Here is a 21,109-nt window from a genome sequence, read left to right on the forward strand (position 1 = left end):
GTTTTTTCTGTATTTTGCAATTTTTAATGAAGATGTTTTAAGATTTTATGTATTTTTGCTATACTGCATACATGATTACTGAATTGATTGAATGAGAAATATAGCTGTATTGAAATTCTAGGAAATAAGTTTAACTGAAGTACAGCCAAAAATGTATATAATTTGATAGGCCGTATAAGGTAGTCTTGTGGTGTCCACATCAATATTTTATGTTTCACACAAATTCTTTTCATTAGGTTTTAAAGCAGCATATTTTCAGTACCAATAAAATATTTACATTATTTAATTTTATTCTTCTCTAATATTTTTATAATGTAGCTATGCAATTTCCAATTGCTTTAGAAATAGCTCAACCCTGGTACTTCCCCCCCCCCATTCTCATTTCACTAGTATAACTTCCCTGTTGTTACTTTGTTAGGTATTAAAAACTGCAGTTGCTGTATATATTCTAAATTGAAACTGTCAAGAGATTAAATACTTCTAAAAAAACAAAGAAACTGGGAAATGAATAGGCTAATTTTAAAATACACTTTTTTATTTGGGTATATGTGTAACTAACTATCTGTGTATCATTTGACACATTTCAAATTTCATCAAGTATGAAAGAAAATTATATGCTTGAATATGGATTGATTTTTAAATCCTTGCAAATATATGTTTATTCAATTAAAATGTAGCATCTGCTGTCTGAAGTTCAATATGAATTAATTGTAATTTTTTGGTTAAATCCCTATGCTTTTAATGCTAGCATAAAAATTACAGACTATCTCAGAATTGTCTCTCTTTTGTATTTTTTTTAAATCCAGGTTGGAAAATGCTTTTATTTAATTATTTACCTAAAGAGCTGGAAATTTTTAGGTAGGTTCATAGAAAATTAGATTCTGAGGAAGCTGATTCAAATCCAAATGACTTTAAAGAATTTTTTAATCATACTGCAATTTATAATCTCCATGCAGCTGTTCCCAAAACAATTTTAGAATTTTAATTTATAAATTTAGCATTTAATGAAAATATTCATTAGATGCAATTTGAGGAGTACATTGTTGGAAGTTTTTCTTTTTGACACAGCACAATGTTTAATAGTGTTGATTAACACAATTATTTGCAAATTCAACTTTTTGATTGTGGTGAGAAATTAATAGGACAGTATTTATTTTATTACAAAGTGTGGCAAATAAGGAATGAGATTGTATTCTTTTTTAAATCCATGCAAAGCTGACGCACCAGAATTTTTTTTCTTCATTTTGTTCCTGGTGCTGTGCTTTCATTTCAAATTGTTGATGGAGCAAATTGCGAGATCTTGGGGTTGCCAATATTTAGATTCAGTATGAGGTGTTTAATTGATTTTCAGACTGTAACTTCAGCTAGTTTAACAAAAGAGCAACTTTAAAGCAATAAGCATGCCCCTTTCATTTCTTTTTAATAATGTCTATAAGTATAGATTTTAATTCATTTAACTAATATGAAATAAATCCACCTAACTAATAATTTTTGTAAATATTCGAGTGTAAAGTTAAGAAAAATGTAAAAAACAATAAAAATGTTTAACAATTTTCAAATTTTATAGATAAAGAAGTGAAGTTTGGAAACATTCAGAAATACAGAAATGCAAACGTATGGATCTTCTTAAATATAAGTTGCGAATGTTTTCTTTTGAAAAGGCCTATGTGCTTAATTTTAGAGCTTATGTTAAAAGTATCTTCAAATCCTATTTATAGAAACATCAGTTTTTTTTTCAGAGCAGGAACACAAAAAAGACAGTTATGGCCTTTCACAGATCTTCCAATATATTGCTGGATGGGCTATCACTTACACCCCAAGAGACACACAGAGGAATGCCACAATTCCTCCTATTCTGACCACTTAAAAAGTGTTTGGGGATAGGTTACGAGATCCAGTCAACTAAATTCAGTTTATGAGGAATCGCTGTCGACAACATTTTATTTCGGATCTCAGTTTAGAAGCATTATGTTTTTCTTGTGAATGAAAAACAAAAATTCAGGTTATTTTTAACTACATCTTTAACTGATATTTAACTAGTCTTATTGTTTAAATAGGCATTTTTTACTTTTTATCTAAAATTTTGTTTGGTGGTAAAGATTGGGAAAATAATTATTCAAAACATTCATCTATCTTTTCCAAAAAACAAAATTGTACAATTATATTATATCCCCCTTCCCTATACACTCACACACGCATATGGAGGGAAAGCAATCTTTAATTTTTGTTACATTTAATTTTGTAATTTGCTATTTACTTCAAAAAGTGTTATGTGCATACGTTAAATTCAGTAAACACCTTAGCATTCAATTATTTTTTCTCAAGACAAACTTAACTGAAATCATCCCAATATTAGCTTCATTGGGATGATTTTAGTTACATAAATCGTCTGATTTTATGCCAAAAGATCTGCAACTATTCTCTCAGATAAGCTCAATTTTTATTTATTATAAATCATAACAGCCCTAATAAATAGACTAGAAGTTTTAACATTATTAAATAATAAAGTGCCTCACTGCTGCCTAGGCCAACACGAATCCAGGCCTTGTATCTTAAAAGGATGCAAATCTTGCTGTAACTCCTCATGATTATTTTGTTTGATAAAAAGACAAACTCATGCATGTTGGCCTTAGAAAGAACCTATACCTAATGTTTTTTGTGTTAATAAGGACCTGATGAACAATTACTGACGTATGTTCTGATTGGCATTAAGGAATGCCTAAGGTGTCTTGAGCTGAACCATAATCTGAAGTCTGGAACCAGAATCAGATGACTTGAATTGAACCAAAGTTGGAATAATGGAATGTATAAAATCTATGAAATTGCTAAGTAATGCATAAACTTACTCCAATCACGATTACGGTGAGTAATATGATGCAAAAACCTATTTCCAAAAACATTTTTAGATCCATCTTTCTTTTGCTTATAGTGCCAAAGAGCTATTATGCTATATAAGCTGAATTACACAAAAGCTGATCTTAGATCAAAAGAAAAGAACACTAATTTCCTTTAAATTTTCCTCATGAGAAAATGACAGAATATGCTGGGGGGCTGGAAATCCAAGTACAATATGTGAAGGGGACCAATGATTTGCATGGTATATGTGATCCCCCCCCTTTTTTTTTTTCAAACTCCGATTTTTTTTTTTTTTTTTTTTACTTTGAACTTTACATGCAAGTGTTTTTCAAACAGATTAAATGAATTACTATATTTTACAACATTTATTTAATTATTTAACACTAAGCCTTCTGCCCGACTTAAAGTACCCTAATAACATTGAATCAGGAATCAGGTCACAGTAGGTTTCTTAACCCTTGCCATTAACCCAAGAAAGAGATCTAATATGTATTCCTTTCTCATTTCTTCCAAATATTTGATATTTCAAATATTTGATTTTTCTAAACTTTCATAATTTGTTCATTTATTTACTTAGCATTAGTTTTAGCTGGTAAAATGTATTCCTCATTTAGACAATGTTGTTATTGCCAATTGCACTTTTTCCTCATCACTTTTTCTCATATTTTGAAACTTTATGGATTTTGATGCACCCTATATATCAAGAATATATTTTAATCTATTTTAATATTTATGAATAGAAGACGAGTTAATAATGAAAGCTTTAAAATAAATGGTGTTAAATGCAGCATTCATGTGTCCATTATAAGCCAGATAGCTCATGACTTGGCTACGGTGACCAGAAAAATGCTCACAGGAAAAAAAGCCCACAGGAAAAATGCTCACAGGTATAAATGCTCACAGGAAAAAAGCCCACACATAAATATGCCCGCATAGTAAAAAGCTCACATGGAAAAATACTCACTTAGAAATATTCTCACACAGAAAAAAGCTCACATAGATATATGTTCACATGGGAAAAAGCCCACTGGTTATTAAAATATGTAGAAATATCCTTACATTAATCAATCAATAATTAATCGATTTGAACATCGTACACCTACTTGGTGTTTTTTTTTTCAGAGAAGTATTATTTAAATTACCAAAACATCTATGGTATATATAATATATACATATATATGTTGTATGATCTTAAATTCACTTTATATATATCAAAAACTGTATAACTTATGCGTAGATTTAGTTGCTATATAAGATCAATAAATGCACCGTTTTGAATTAGGAAAATGAGAGTAGGAAGGAAGAAAAATGAAACAGAATGTACAGCAAAAAATTATTACAATTTTAATTGTTAAAAAAATAAAATAATAGTAAGTATAAGTTACACATTTTATAATAGAAACATTTAGAAGACTAAACAAATAGAAATAATTATTTTATTTAAATTACATAAAATACCTTGTTATATATATGTTATACATGTGTGAAATATACATGTATATTTTACACAAACTTATAAGGTATTTCTCTCACCTTCTTAGTATGCCTTTGTGGTATGGTGGTCTGCATGCTGGGCATGTATTCCAGAGGTACGTGGTTCGATTTCCGGCAAAGGCTTTGTTAATTTTTCACATCACCTGCTTCCTACCTAATATTTCTACAGTGGCACCTGAACTAAAAGGGTGGTGGATGATGATTTTCCACACCCAGGATTTGGCGATTGGGTCCCCTAAAAACCCCAGTCACCCTTTAAAAGTGGGGAGTATATAAGGTATTTCTCCCGCCTTCTTAGCATGCCTTTGTGGTGTTTTGGTCTGCATGCTGGGCATGTATTTCAGAGGACAGTGGTTCAATTCCTGACGAAGGCTTTGCTCATCTTTCACATCTCCTGCTTCCAAAATACCTAATGTCTCTACAAACTTATTGAATTATTACAACTAATTTTATCGTCGATTTCATCATAGTTTCTTACATGATTTGCGATTACCAAATAATTTTTTTTTTTTTTTTTTTTTACTTCAGTACGCCCTGTATTTACAAAAGCTAGTAATAAATGTTGACAGGCTAAATCTTTTTTCAGTACGTCAAACAAAAACCACATATTAGGATGGCTACAATTAAATAATGAATTTAGTACCTAATGAAAGCTTTCATCATAATGTGTTGCTTTAGGAGATTTTTCGAAGGCTGCTTCATAATGATTCCACACTTCGATTGGAAACTGTGGTCTCCTAAAACGTTTTTGGCTCCAAGCTTAAATAACTTCATTCAAACATCAATTTCTATAGATACACATCAAAAGTATGCAAAAATAGAGTAAATAAAAAACAAAAATAAACTATACTGTTACAGGAAAAAAAAATGTCTTACAGGGGGCAGTGGTATAAAATATTACTGTACATGCAAAATTTTACTATAGTTTTTCATTCTTTTATATACCGCCCCTGAAAAGGTTAATATGAGCATTTGTCTAATAATTTTTCAAATGATCAAATAATTTTTCCTTAAAAAATTCAAGTAGTCGTACGATGCTCAAATCGATTAATTATTGATTGATTAACCCATTAACTGCCAAAACTACAAGGAATGTTTCTTTTCTCATGAAAATAATAACAAATTTTAAATTAAGCATTTATAACATAAATTTACATTGAAAATAAAGAAAATGCTCTTAGCTGTGGAAAAAGCGAGTGTTGCGTTCGTACAACGTCAACGGAATAAGACATTGGATGTTTAGTGAATAGGATTGTACTCGTGTGATGTTTCTTTTGAGTGGAGCACAGGATTACTTTTTTAGCTGTATAACGTTTTATAAATCTACAAATCACTTTACTTGTAATTAATTAAATATTAGAATATACATTGTATTTCTTTTACAAATACAGATTATTTCATTTGAAAGATTCAAGCATGAAAAGCTTGATTACAATCATGATGTAAAGCTACATTACATGCTTTGCATCTATAAACAGTTTGGCTATGGTACTCTTTGTTAAAGAGTACCATAGCCATCAATGGACTTTACAATAAAATGTCTACCATCTCCATGCAATGGTTTTTGAATGCTGAATTTACTATGTCTTCCTGTTGCTGATCAATTTCTGGCTAATTCTACACTCTCAATAGGAGTTTGCGAAAGGAATAATGCATTCTCCCGTCTGAAATCTAAAAGAGATGTTATATTTCCAGTAGTAAAATGTGGTGATATTTAGTAATTTAGATATAATCTCACCTCATATAATTTATCAGTATTGTCAATTTGACTATTGTCAAATGCAAATTCTGCTTCATATTCCTGTATTGCAAATGCGATATCAATTCTCGTACAACAGGAACAGAAATGTCCTTATCAAAAGACCTATACATTTTTTCTTGAGGTAAAGAATGATATCCTGTAAGCAATAATATTCCAATAAATCTTCTCATATAGGCTTCAGATGCAATAAATTCTGGGCCTTCTTTTTTTTTTTTTTTTTTTTTTTTTGCTGAGCGTATATATTTGTCTACTCAATGAGAAGAGAGTAAATGTCTAAACCAAAAAGAAAATCGAAAATCTGTGCACTAGTTTTACCTTGTGTTTTGTCTTTTATAATTTCTCTTCTATCTCTTTCTTCATGTTCTTCTTGAGACATAACTAAGAGTTCCCTTTTTATCCATTTCAAGATTTCAGTCTTCTGATTTTTAAACTTTTTAGTATGACTATAACTGCTTTTAGAAGGCTGAAACTTACTTCTTACATGAATTTCAACTTCCACAGCAGTATCATTTGGTAAAATGTTATCATTATTTAAAACATTGCCATTCCTTTTTTCTTCGTCACTAGCCTCTGCAATTTCTGGGGGAACAACAACAATATCAGTTTTTTTCTGGTCATTATTAACATTATCATCATCTGTTTCTTCATCAAAAAATCTTTGAAGAGCTTCTTCTAATGCAAGATATCTCGTTCTAGGCATTTTTAAACAACCAGAACATGAACCAGAACATCGAAAGGAATGAGTGAAAAAGGAGATTGACTACCCGTTTCCTGCTGACGTTTCGTCAGCGCAACACCTGTTTTCCTTTCCTTCCCAACACAAATATAAACATCTGACTGATGTAATGTTCTGATAAATGGTGACCTTGATTAAAAATAGATCACTCTTAAAGACCGCGATTGATTCTTTCGTTAAATATTTTTAGCAAAAAAACCCGGTCGAAAATTTTGCTTAAAGTATGAGATTAATTATTATAAACAAAATGATTGTTGAAGGCAAATCTTTTTTTACAGAAATAATCTTCATAATATTACCTACACAAGATCATCTGCTGTATAAAATATCTTAGGTAGTTATATTTATATACTCATTTATCTTGACCGTTGCGTCAACGCAACATCAGCGGCTAATGGGTTAATGTAAGGATATTTATATGTATTTTATTTATCAGTGGGCTTATTTCCATGTGAGCATATATCTATGTGAGCTTTTTTCCATGTGAGTATTTTTTTATGTGGACATATTTCTGTGTGAGCTTTTTTTTCTGTGAGCATTTATACCTGTGAGCATTATTCTTTGAGCATTATTCCTGTGGGCTTTTTTCCTAGAACCCTTGGCTACATATGCCAGACGTCATTACTATATTGATACAGCAGTTAAGTGTTATATATTTATTTAATTTCTTTTATCTTTGATCTATTTAGGAGGTTCCTCTAAAGCTCAGTGGGAGGATGTAACTGGATCAACTCCATTGACTTTTGTAAATGATTGTGTATCATTTACAACTACAGTATCTGCTAGGTAATTATCTTTAAATGTATCATTATGCTTTACAGACTAGTTATGAATTAGATCTCTGAATTATTCATAGTTTCCTGTTTCTTTAGAAGTATAATTAGTAAATAATTTTAACTATATAGGTGGGCAACATAATGAGACAACATATTAGGATCTTGTAATTATTTATTAAAATCACTTATAATCGAAATCAGAAAATGCCAATATACCATGAATCATAGTGCATTTTTAGACTGTAAATTGTGAAACTCGGGATGATGATTTATATACCAAAATGTCATAGTATATTTTATTGATAAAAATATTTATTTACAGTCAAAAGTCGTTAATTCGGACACCCATTAAGACCTTTATGGCTGCAAATTTGCATGTGCGCATGCGCAAAATACGTTTACGAATGCGCGTTTAATGCATAACGGACGGAATAAGCTAAGCTAAAATAATCTAATTATCTATTTCAGTTAATGTTGCAGATTGCGTTGTTCCTTAATCTTCGAATTGGATCCGGCTTATTATTTTTTGCAGACTGTTAGAGCAATTTTGTAAAAGTAAGCTTGAACTTTCGATTATGTCAAATAGAATTTCCGATTTATACTTACTAATATATAACGGATCTACAAAGCCAAAAAATGTTTCGGAGTCCATTAAACAAAAAGTGGAATTGCTGCAAAAAATGAATAAAAGCATATGCTTTGTTTATCTAAACTTTAACGTTTGTTTATCTTTAACCCCGCGGCGGCGCGTGCAATGAATTGGAAGTTGATCTGCCAGCACTATCCTTATCTTCAGGGCAGATGTTTTTATTTTATTTGGCTTATAATTGCTTACTAAATGTAGTATTTCATTTCGATGTACTCCATCTTTGATATGATTTAAATCAAATGCCTCGTCATTATAATTCGCTTCCGATAGCGAAGAAAGTAACAGAGGTTATTGAAAACGAAAAAATTTCGATTGACAAATTAGTCGGTATTTTCGACACAGCAATTATAGGACTTGAACAGCGGATCTTTGTAACTGAACAAGAAATTATGTCTGTTTATAGAATTAAAGAGAATGTATTATCACATAAAAAACGAAGCAACCTAAACAACTTACATTGAAAGAAATGTTTAGTAAAGTAAACAAATAAATATTAAGCTTTTTTTTTTTGTAAATTTTGATACAGTTTAGATCATAATTGTTCTTTATTTCGTAAATTACGGTTTCATATTTTTAATTTTATAATTTCTGCATGCTATTTTACCAGATTTAAACTGATGATCTATAATCCGGAATCGCCGAAGTCCCGACGAGTCCGGATTAACGACTTTTGACTATATTAAGCGTAAAGTAAAATTTTGAAACTTAATGTACCAAAATTACGGTTGGGGAAGAAAATCAGAGAAATGAACTTGAAAAATGTGAAATTACCTATGAAAGATAATGAAATATGAAAGATAATGATAAATATGAAAGATAATGCCGCTGGTTCGAAATAAAACTAAGTTAGGCCACACAAATATTTAATTATTTACACAATGTACAAGGTTACAAGTTAGGTGCTCTATTAGCACAGACAGTGTCGGACTTGCGAATGCACCATAGGTCCGCTGCGTACATTCTTCAACTACTAAACTAAATTTGCTTTCTCTCACAAGAGGGTTCTGATCCTGAATGGCACTACATTAAACAGAACATCCTGTGTTATGGGGACTTAATATAAAATATTTAGTACATGTATGAAGTTTCAGAACTAAATGTCACAAAAAATTGAAGGAGAGCAGATTTTTTTTTTTTTTTTTTTTTGTATGGTAAGATAGTTAAGAATAAATACACATACTTAATGATAGTTATACTGTTTACAAACAACTGTACTTATTCTTGCTGTTTAGACTCTTTAGCAACTGAGTAGGTCAGACTGCCGAACACTGGTTAGCCTAGATTGTAAGAGATCGGCAGTTCCAGCAAACAGTGTTGTTCATTTTTTGGACCTACAATAATAGGCAACAAATTCATATTGTGAAACACAAAATTTCATTTAAACTTCATTTCTTAAGCAGGTAATGTTTCAATGAAACCAACTGAAGGTGTGTGGGAGCTGTAGCCAGTAGCCCTAGTTTTTTGAGGATCTTCAAAAAGATTAGTTGAAAAAGGTCAATCTTAGAATTTTGTCAATGCATAGCCTAATAAAAATAATAAATGTTTTAAGTACGTACACTGTTATGGAATTATAGAATTAAAAGGGAATAAAATAAATAAATTATAATTATATTTTTCTTCTTCTCATTAAAGATTTTGGTTGATGGATTGTCGACAAGTACCTGAAGTTACACGATATGCTACTGAGTTGTACCAGGAAGCTGTTTATGTGCCTTTTATGTCAAAATTTGTCATCTTTGCCAAAAGACACGATCCATACGAAGCTCAGTTAAGAGTATTCTGCATGACTGATGATAAAGAAGATAAAACCCTTGAATCTCAAGAGCATTTCACTGAAGTAGCTAAAAGCAGAGATGTTGAAGTAAGTTAGTTATACTGATACATTATTTATAATTTGCATGTTTTATATTTTTCCCCTTTATATATAGTTATTCCTTTCATTTATATTCATTAATAAATGATTTAGACTTCTGTATTGTTGAAATTTAGTGATATCAACAAACAGTTTATCCAAATCTGTCATATGGTTTAAAGGACTTACCTAATGCAAAAATATTGAATATTGAATGTTGAGAATGAGCAAAGCATGAGTAGTTGTCTTTTAGTTATTATTTAGCTTACTTTTAATTATACTTAATACGAGGCGTATTCGGAAACTAATTACCGTTTTGAAAAAAAAAAAATAGTAAAACAATTTTTTCGAATCCAATTTTATTTTTACATGAAAATACATGTCTTAAACTATTTTTCAACATAGTTTCCGCCAATGATCAAACACTTGTCATAGCGGGTGACCAGTTTTTGTATACATACCATTGTCAAAGAAACTTCCCGCCAGTTTCGATAACCACGAGTCCACAGCATTTTTCGTGTCATTGTCAGATCCAAAGCACTTGCCACCAAGCTCGCGCTTCATGTGCAGGAACAAGTGATAGTCGGACGGTGCCAAGTCTGGGTTGTACGGCGGGTGATCGAACTGCTCCCAATGAAACTGTCGAATTAACGATTGAGTGATACCAGCAGTATGGGGCCGAGCATTGTCATGGAGCAACACAATTCCTTTACTGAGCATTCCTCTTCGTTTGTTTTGAATGGCACGGCTTAGTTTTGTTAAAGTCTCACAATATCATGCCGTATTAATGGTTTCACCTCTGGGAAGAAATTCAGTAAGCAAAACGCCTTTCCTATCCCAGAAGACAGTGCACATGATTTTTTGTGATGACATTGTCACTTTGAACTTTTGTTTTTTCGAAGAATGAGTGTGTCTCCGTTCCATCGATTGTTGTTTCGATTCTGGTGTGAAATGACACACCCAAGTTTCATCACCTGTCACAATTTGGTTTAAAAGGTTTTCTCCCTCAACACTGTACCACGTGAGAAATATCAGGGCACTACCAAGTCGTTTTGTTTTGTGAACATCAGTGAGCATTTTTGGAACCCATCGGGAACACAGTTTGCGATAATTCAAGCGGTCAGACACAATTTTGAACAAAACAGTATGTGAAATTTGTGGAAATGCCTCTGAAAGAGTTGTCATTGTGAAGCGTCTGTTCTCATGAATTGCTTCATCAACTTTCCTTACCAAATCATCGGGGACAACAGAAGGCCGAGCATTGGCGTGGACATTTGTTCGACCTGCATGAAACATTCTTACCCACTTTCTCACCATTCTATCACTTATCGCGTATTCACCGTAAACTTCTGTCACTTGACGATAAATTTCGGCCAGTTTAACGTTCCTCACGTTCAAAAATTTAATCACGGCACGAATCTCACAGTCAACGGGAGAACTAATTGTCTTAAACATTTTGAATGTGCACAGCAAACTGAAAACACAACATAGAGCAACCAAAATGGTGACAATTGAAAGACAGTGAACGACAAAGACTAGTGCGCATGCGCGGGACGCCTATCACAGCGCTGCGACGGCACTAGAATGAAACGGTACTTAGTTTCCGAATACGCTACGTACATTATATTTTTTAATTTAATTTATTTGATGGATAATGTGGACTTTTGTGTCAAATTATGTTCTTTTAGAGTATCTGCTGATTTTAGAACCTGTGTTATATTTGAATTTTAAAACAATGAATGAAGATTAAAAAATGAGATTTTATCCTGTTGTTTAACTGATAATCGATTGAACAAAAATATTTAATGAACATAAAGCACAATGCAATAATTAAATTCCAGTATGGTAACAGTGGATTGAAACTTTATAATTATATTGGCTTAGCATTTGCAGTAAGTTAATCAAAACACATAGCTTTTATAGCAGTATTTTTGAAAGATAAACATTCAGAAGTATTATAAAGGCTTACAATATAATCATGAAATTTTCTCTTTTTCATTACTGAGGCCAGTTTTGACTTGTTTTATTGTATATCAGGTAAGGAAACATTATAGACATTTATACCAATTAATTTGGTGTACTGAAGTATCAGAAAAGATATGGTAATTTTACAAAAACACTGTTAGTTAATGTACTGAAACTGAATCAAAGCTGTTATTGCTGTGTTTAAGTATATTAAATACTTAAAAAAAAAAAAAAAAAAAAAAAAAAAAAAAAAAAAAAGAACTTAGAGCTATTACCACTGACTTTCTTTTGACACGACTTCCTCTTTGTTAAATTATCAATTTTGAATCAGTTTTTTTATGACATCTATAGGTAATGATGGATTTCCAAAGTGAATCTTTTGTAAAACTGACTGTATGTTAAAATACAGAACCCCATTAAAAGTACTTGAATAAACTTCAAACACTACATGACAATGTCAATTCTATTTTAACTTACCATTGCTGTTATGTCATAAAGATCACAGATAATCTCTGTCAACAGGTAAGACACTTATCTGTAGACAGGCCTTCCATATATCTATAGTGACACCTATTTTCATGGTATGAAAGTGAATTAAAATCTTTGAATTAGTTCAATAAGATTTCCTCCTTTCTGTAAGCAATCATTGAGGCTTGGTGACCCTTTCAGTTTGGTAAAGGCATCAAATGCAGATCTTATCCTGGTTGTGCTATTTTCTTTGATGATGGGACAATGTGATTAATAATGTACTACTGGAATTTGTTGATCTTGAATGTTTTCTATTATCCCCTCCTGTAACTAGTTATGAAACACTTCTTCATATGCTTTAAACGATGCTTGTGACTTAAGATGTTGGATGGTAGTATTTAATCTTTTCAGCATTAGATCAAAATTGTTGGGTAGGGGAGGATGATTTCAGCCCAAGATAAATGTACCACATAACGATTTTCATTGACACTTAAAACAGTTTAAAAAAGTCTGGTATCTTCATGGAGCTCAGGTTTAGTTCTTTTTAGCATGTGCATCCATAATTCCAAGTAAGTTGCAGCATGCACCCCAATACAGTCCACCCAAGTCATGTCTCAGTTGTAGTTAGACCACAGAGTAACATTTTATACCCACCAGTCATAAGTTTTTGTGCTACATTGGCACCTGTTAAAATTTTAGTAGGGCCTTGATCGCTATCAGTAATACATATGTTATTGTCACATAGTTCTTTAGTTCAAAGTTCATGGATTACAACCAGAACAATTTCACAGATCACTGTCTGACTAGTACTTCAATTTAATACAAGTTTCAATTGTAAGTGTGGTGTATCGAGAACTTAATTATAATCGAACAGTGATAGATTTCATCAGTACTTGATAAATACAGTTTGAAAGTTTCATGTCTACACATTTTGGTGTTATTTCCCCCCCCCAAAAAAAAATTTTTTTTGAAGGTACTCCTAACTTTCAGCTTGATAACCCATTTCTTTAGCATTTTTTTTTAAATACACATGAGTACTGTGAAGCAGAATCAATTATTATATTGCCTTTCATCATATCTTATTACCTTTTTAAATTACTATTAAAGTTTTCAACTTATTTTAGGGGTTTTGGACACATTCACGAGTGCATGATCTTTCTGGGAAGGGTTTTCTAACTTCTCTTATTTCCCCATTAGATAGTGAAGATGCAGGTTGTTGAAAATTTTTATACAGTAAAATGTCTTTCTGTCTGCAGTTCAAACAGACAGCCTTTACATTACATTTTCAAATTTGATGACCAGATTTTAAACATAAAAAACAGCATTGGAATTTTTTAATAAGAGTTTCTGTTTCTTTTAATGGATTTTTCCGACTTTAAAACAGTCCCAAGAATTATACAGTTGTAGAAACATTAGGTATATTTTTGGAGGTAGGAAAGATGAAAAATAGCAAGGTCCTTCGCCGGAAATTGAACCACAGACCTCTGGAATACTGGCCCAGTGTGCAGAACCACTACACCACGAAGGCACGCCAAGAAGGGGGAAAAAATACCTTACATACTCCCCTTTTTAAAGGGCGACTGGGGTTTTTAGGGGACCCAATCGCCAAATCCTGGGTGTGGAGAGTCATCATCCACAGCCCTTTTAGTTCGGGCACCACTGTAGAGACATTAGGTATATTTTTGGAGGCAGGAAAGATGAAAAACCAGCAACCGCCTTTGCCGGGAATCAAACCACGGACCTCTGGAATACCAGCACAGTGTGCAGAACCACTACACCACGAAGGCATGCCAACAAGGTGGGAGAAATACCTTACACAGCTTTAAACAAAATGTGCATGCTTTTTGTTTGTGTTGCTGTAAACAGATCTGCAACTGTTAACATGGAACTGAAATTAATATCGAATTTTGATCTAGCATCTTGAGTTTTACTCTGAAATTAGTCCTGTATTTATTTTCTAAAAATTTAGTATTTTTTAAAACTGTAGGAAGCAAGATTTATTCTTTCTTCTCCTTTATCTTGGGGAAATGTGAGAAAGGAATCAAAGTCACTTATCTCTATTGAATTTCATGATGCTCCCTTTTTGCATGCTGTGAGATAAGCAAATTAGGATCCTTATCAGTGTTTTGGAATTGACAAAAATGTGACCAATTTTAAACATCCCTATTAAACACTAGTAATTGTATTTTTGGAGAATGCAATTTTTTGCAATTTTTTTTTTTTTTGGTAAAAAAACTGCAATTTTTTCAATATTTTCTTTATCTGAAAAAAAAAAAATAATAATAATTGTTTAAACTTTTAGACACTGTAGAGATATCATGTGTGCCAATGATCAATATTTTTTTCAGATTCATCAGTTTCTCTCATGAATAACTATTCATCAACATTTTCAGTACTATGAAGTAACTGTTTCACCTTTTCCTCACAAAGTATAGATTTTTCTTAAATTAATTTTGATTTTGATATTTTTCCAGCAGCATCTAATTCATTTTCATCTCTTTCTTTATCATTACACAATTTTGTAAATAACCTGTGGTGTTGCTTTCTAACCTTTTGAAAAGTTTCCATATTATAAAGAGAAACTAAATTATTCAATCATTTCAAAATGAAAAAGGAAAAGTCCTTACAATTAATCAGTTTAAAAATGCAGATGTATCCTGTCTCAGGACACCAGATGTTAAATCATGAACATTGAATGAGTTTTTATTTTCTTCTTCATTTATTTCACTTAGCAAACATATGTAATGAACTCAGGTATATATACAGCTCTATGCTCTTATTTTTAAATTTAGCTATAAGAAAATATCAGTAATTTCTCATGCCCCATATGTACAACATGTGTAAGAAAAATATTTTAATGTAATGCTTGTTTTAAGTATTAAAGTCGCTTTTTGATTCACCGGTTTTTTTTTTCCCTCTCCAAAATAAAAATTTATGACATTTTTATAATTGTTTTTCAAGAGATACTTGCAAAAAAAAATAAGTACATAATATATTGAATATTTTTCTTACAATTTAAGTTTAAAAATAAGTGCATGGAGTGCACATATATCTGAGTTCATTATATAAATTTGTTATGTAAAATAAATGAAGAAGAAAATAAAAATTGCTTTGAAGTCGATAATTTAACAATCTGTGCCTCTGTTTTCAAGGTAGTGAAGGTGAAAAAAACATAAAGTAAGATGCAGCAGTTCTGAGAAATTCAAATGAAGAGTAAATTAATTGGAGATAAATTGAAAGTTTATAGTGACAAGTTGTAAAGAAAAAAGCTGTTGAGTTGCTAACTGGTCATATTAAGCAGTCATATTAGTATTTACTGAAATTAAAATGTGTTTATGATACTATATCCCCCCTACCATAATCATTGAAATCATAGTGTTTATGTTCATTTTAACTTTTAAAAATCATTTAATGAATACAAGGAGGAATATTGTAAATTTTAAGTTATTTGATTGCATATTGCACTGTAATATTTTATATGAATTTTTCTTTGTTTAAACTATATATCTTTAGTTAGCATTCATGTAATTTTGAGTAACTTGCAGGTTTTGCTTTCACACATAAATATTTTCATTACATACTGTCTGAACAATGCTTAGTTAGCTTTTTTTTTTTTTTACCTTTTCTTTCTTTTTTGGGGGGGGAAGAGGGCTTATGGGTTTATACATATTCATATGTAAAGGAATTATGACAATTTTTTGTGGTTTTCAACAGATCATAACATGTAAACTGACTTACATTCACTACAATAAGATTTTAAATTTTTGAACAAAAGTAATTACCAGATAATTATTTAATGGTATATGTCCTTTTCCAAATTAAGTATTCAGGAGAAAATCATTACGTGTCTTTATATGTCATTATATGCATTTATAATAACACTTATTTAATTAATATTTAGGTCCTTGAAGGGAACCTGCAGTATCTAGAATTTGCTGGCAATTTGGTTCCTGTGACAAAGTCAGGAGAACAACTGAAACTGACATTTCAAGCATTTCATGAGAATCGTTTACCATTTACAGTACGAGTGAAAGATCCCCATATAGAACCAATGGGTCGTATTGCTTTCATGAAAGAACCTAAAACTGCTCGGGGGGAACCTCCACAAGTTCCAATATGCAATTTGAATGTTGTCTTGCCAGATATTACACCTGTAAGTTCTGCCTTTTTTTTAAACACCATATAATGAAACAGTATTTGCTAAGTCAAATAACAGAAGTTTTTCTGTAATCATAAATATTTAGTCTATTGTGAAAGTGAATTGTAACATTTTAATTTTTAAAACTAAAAAAATTTTACTTTTTGTAAGTTTCTATTGAGATAAGTAGGCAACTGAATTTTTTCATGTAGTCAAACATTTTTTATTATTTTTTCTTGGTGTTTTATTAATTAGATATTTTATCTTTCAAAGTAATTCATTTATATTTCACTTGAAAATCCATAAAATTTAATGTGAAGTTTACACAGTATTTAAGAAGTTTTAAAGCAATAATAAAAACATACTGTATGAGTGGAAACTGTGACTAAGATGCAAGAATTAAGTAAGTGATTTAGCGAGACATGTAAGCATCCTATGTATGCTGTTTTTTCATTTTCTTTCACTATTTATAGTAATTCCTTACCTTGGTAAAATGTTAAACTATTGCAGTATATTTCTTGAAAAAATAAATGATCTCTAAAAGAATATAGCTTATTACATATTTTATTTTTGGCATTGCTTACATTAATGTTGCATACATTTTATTTTTGGTTATAACTATGCACTAAATGTTATTTTAGTTACATATTAATTATAATATTATTTAGTCATTATAATTAATTATATTGATTAAATACACTAAATATTATTTATGCTGAAAACATGGAGAAAGTACTGTAATATTTTCCACGTCTCAATATTCTGTACTCAATATTCTGAATTATTTCGATAAATAAATGCAACAAAAAATCAACATACAGTAGCAAATTTTGAAAATTTTCATTTAGTTTTAAATTTTATGAATGCATTTTTCATCATGATGTATTTTTAATGTAATGATTGACTTAACCTTTAATGCATGTTTATCTTTTATTTCTTTAGAGTGAATTAAATGCAGAAGCACTGGAAATGGTCACATTGGAGAAGCGATATGATTACATACAAGAAGCTGGTTTAAGTGAGTAATTACATAGTTCTCATCTTTAATAATTTTTAATTTTATTTATTATTTTTTAATGTGAACTGTATTTATACTGAATGTCAAAATAATTATGACGTATGGAGTTTTTATTTTCTAAAGAATATTTAAATTCCTTGTGCACCACATAGTATACAAGGCTTACAGTGGGGAGGGGGACGTTTCAGTACAAAATAAAATGAAGTTATAAATTCATAGATGACATATAAGAAATAAATATATGGAAAAAAAGAGAATGCTATGTTGTGTTTTTAGCAAACACGTGAAGAGAAGGAAGAAACTTAATATTTAAAGAATTTAACTCAGAAATGAGTTCTTTTCTTCCTTCTGTGAGCTATGAACAGTAGAAAACAAATAACCAACATTTTTTACTCCCCTAAAGTTGTAGGAACACAAATATGTATCAGATAACACAAATCTCTTCAAATATGAATTAAATTACCATTAGTGCAGTTAGAAATTTAGCAGTTTCAAAATTGCAGGAAAAATGTCTGAGGAATAAACGGCAAATAAGTAGGAAAAGATAATTTAGTTACAGAAGTCGTAGAATAACATGAGAAGTCACAATTAAGTTATTACAGGAGAAGCTATTCATAAGAGAATATAATTATGAAAGAGAATCAGTGCAAACAAGAAAGTTACAGCTTAACAAACAGTGATTAGATATCCATTTAATAGGTTCACTAATGCACTATGATTCAGCTTGGAAAATGCTGCATTCATTGGGAATTTTAAAGAGTTTGTATTCCTGTTGAGAACCATGATGAAAAACAACATAAGCTAGACATATAAAATTAGCAACTTGATTGTTAATTTTACTGCCATCTGTATAACACACAACTGCGAAATTATCTTCAATGTAATTGTCATTAATTATAGTTTGTATTGGCAGATGATCAGCGATCAGGAAGATCCTCAAACAACATTTAGTATCAAATATAAGTTTCCTGATGCTATCTTTAAGCCCTTTGTTATGTAAAACATGGAAGATCAGTCAGGGGAACTCTACAATTACAAAACAGGCTTCATAGCTGTTTTGTAAGATAGCTGATTAATAGCTGGTTCATAGCTTCATAGCTGATTTGTTTGGCTTCATAGATTTGGGTATGGTTCTGCAACCACACCCAAATTTTAGTGAAATTCTTTTTTGAATTCTTTGAAGAATATGAGAATAAACTTTTTTTTTTTTTTAAAGCTGTCTCCTACATTCTAGAAGCATAGCAAACCGAAGGGGTTATATCTTACTTATAAATCATAACAGTAACATTAGATCTTAAACCAAAAGTATTGAAAGAGACATGATTAAGTCCTATAAAAGTAGTTTCAACTTTTTTTCATAAATACATAATATGACTTTTCCAGCAAAACTTTGATCCAGAATAATACCTAAATGTGTAATTTTATTCACTATTTCAAGTGCAATAATATCAAAGTACAATTGTTGAGTTGTACAACTGGCATGCTTTCTTTCAATTATCATAATTTTGTATTTATTTGGATCAAACTCGAACTTCTGCTCTGTAGATCGATCTGAAACTTTATTAAGAGGTATAGTTTATATTTTCTTCAGTGGTATTCTTATATAGGTCCAATTATAAAGTGTTTTTAAATAAGAAATAGAGCATTTTTTATGTCTCAGTTCTATATATGGGAGGATTCTCTGAAAGAAAATGTAATTTTTTCAAAGGTCATTGTGGATTAATAATTTCGATTGATAAAATATTCAATATGCTTTAATTAATTAATACAAAAAGTTCCATTTCTACACATAAAATTTATTTCATATGCATTATTATATATGATTAATAAAATTTATTTCATATACATTATTATATATGATTAATAAATTTGTAACAAGAATTCCCATTTTTGCATATAAAATTTGCAGACGCATGATTAATATTTCTGCATATAAAATTTTTAGACATATGATTAATAATGTCTTCATCAGAACCAAAGAGATAACTGCAAATTTGAGAAATCTTTTTATCTCCACGATCATATTCTTACCAAAATATATTTTATAGCTTCTCACCAGTGTGTTTTCAAAAGTCTTTAATTAATCTTTTTATGCAATAAAATCTTGACTATCTGGCATTTAGTTAATTGGAAAGCTGAAGAAACAAAATATTTTCAAATATTGGAATTTTTTTATTTTTAATTTACTATTCTTTTAAACAAAAACTTAGGCAAATGAGAGATTTGTAAAGCCTAAGTAGTATTGTTACTTGAAATGCAGCTTATAATTGGTGGCTATTGAATAGCCTTTGATGCCAATACTTAGCTGCAGCTGATTAGCAACAGTGTGTTCTTCTCTTGTAAGGAACAGTATGTGAAACTGTAATTAGTAATGCATCTGCATTTTTCTCTAAATATATTTATGTTTTTGTTACTCTTATGAAGAGTATTTTTTTCCTTAACACAGAACATAACTCAGTGAAGTCTGTTTTAACAAAAGTAAATGATCATAGTGTTTCCATAACAATAATATTTAAAATGGGGGGGAGGGGGAGTCCACCTGTGGGTCGGTTGCAGCCCTTCTAATTGCTTAGTCTCGCCCATTATGAAATCCTGTGCAATGGCTTGTCATCTCTTTCCTACCCGATTTTGTATGCAAACTACAAAAATCAACAGCATCTAGTGTTACATTGTATAGGTTCTGATGTACGCATGTCTATACTAGCAATCAACATAAGTTAAGCACACTAGATATTCTAGAAAGCATATGCATCTGATAAAGAATGTAGTCTTATCATTTCTAAATGTATAATTCTATCATTTCTGAGCCTTAATTTTGAAATTTAACCGGACATGTGCATATTGTTCAGATAAAAATCTGTTCAGTAAAGGAAACTTAGGGAACATTTCACCTCTAAATTTTTATTTGAAAATGAAACAGTATATACAAGTCAATCATTTGTTATTTGATAACCAACAGGAACAGATCCTCTTTTTGTTATATTTGTAATTTTTTTTTAAATTGTAATTTTAAAAAAGAATTCTGTTTGGGAGAAGTATTTCTGCTCGTGTCCTGCAAACAATGTGGGCATTCAAAAAGACTGTCACAGCCCTGCTTGTATGATGCATTTTTTGGGTCGCAGGTTAAAGTAGTTGCCCGCCCTTGATCTAAAACAGCATTTTCCAACCCGTGGGCCACGGGCCGCATGTGGCCCTCTTATTCATTTTGTTGGCACTTGCCCTTCTTCGCTGAAGAAAAATGTTAGTTAAATATTTGGAAAAACAAAAGACCTTTCTTACTGCTTTAAATAATAAATAACAAATATAAATAATTATATTAAATATAATAATTAAATAATAAAAATTATAAGGCTCACACAATGAAAATTGTAAATTTGTTAAGGGGAGGCAAAGCC

The 21,109-nt window shown here is 30.7% G+C and overlaps 1 protein-coding gene across 20 annotated transcripts in view; it reads left to right on the forward strand.

Annotated features, from left to right (window-relative positions):
• LOC118191434 (uncharacterized) overlaps positions 1-21,109 on the forward strand; it is a 587,182-nt gene that overhangs the window by 451,818 nt on the left and 114,255 nt on the right. For all 20 annotated transcript variants that reach the window (XM_085821953.1, XM_085821952.1, XM_085821944.1 and 17 more), the window contains 4 exons: positions 7,538-7,634; positions 9,906-10,134; positions 16,460-16,711; positions 17,639-17,714. In XM_085821953.1, coding sequence (XP_085678079.1) covers positions 7,538-7,634; positions 9,906-10,134; positions 16,460-16,711; positions 17,639-17,714 — 654 coding nt within the window. The remainder of the gene's footprint in view (positions 1-7,537; positions 7,635-9,905; positions 10,135-16,459; positions 16,712-17,638; positions 17,715-21,109) is intronic.

Source organism: Stegodyphus dumicola, chromosome 8, assembly GCF_044657685.1.
Source record: "Stegodyphus dumicola isolate Sdum_Otavi_A_Nest chromosome 8, ASM4465768v1".
NCBI lineage: Eukaryota > Metazoa > Arthropoda > Arachnida > Araneae > Eresidae > Stegodyphus > Stegodyphus dumicola.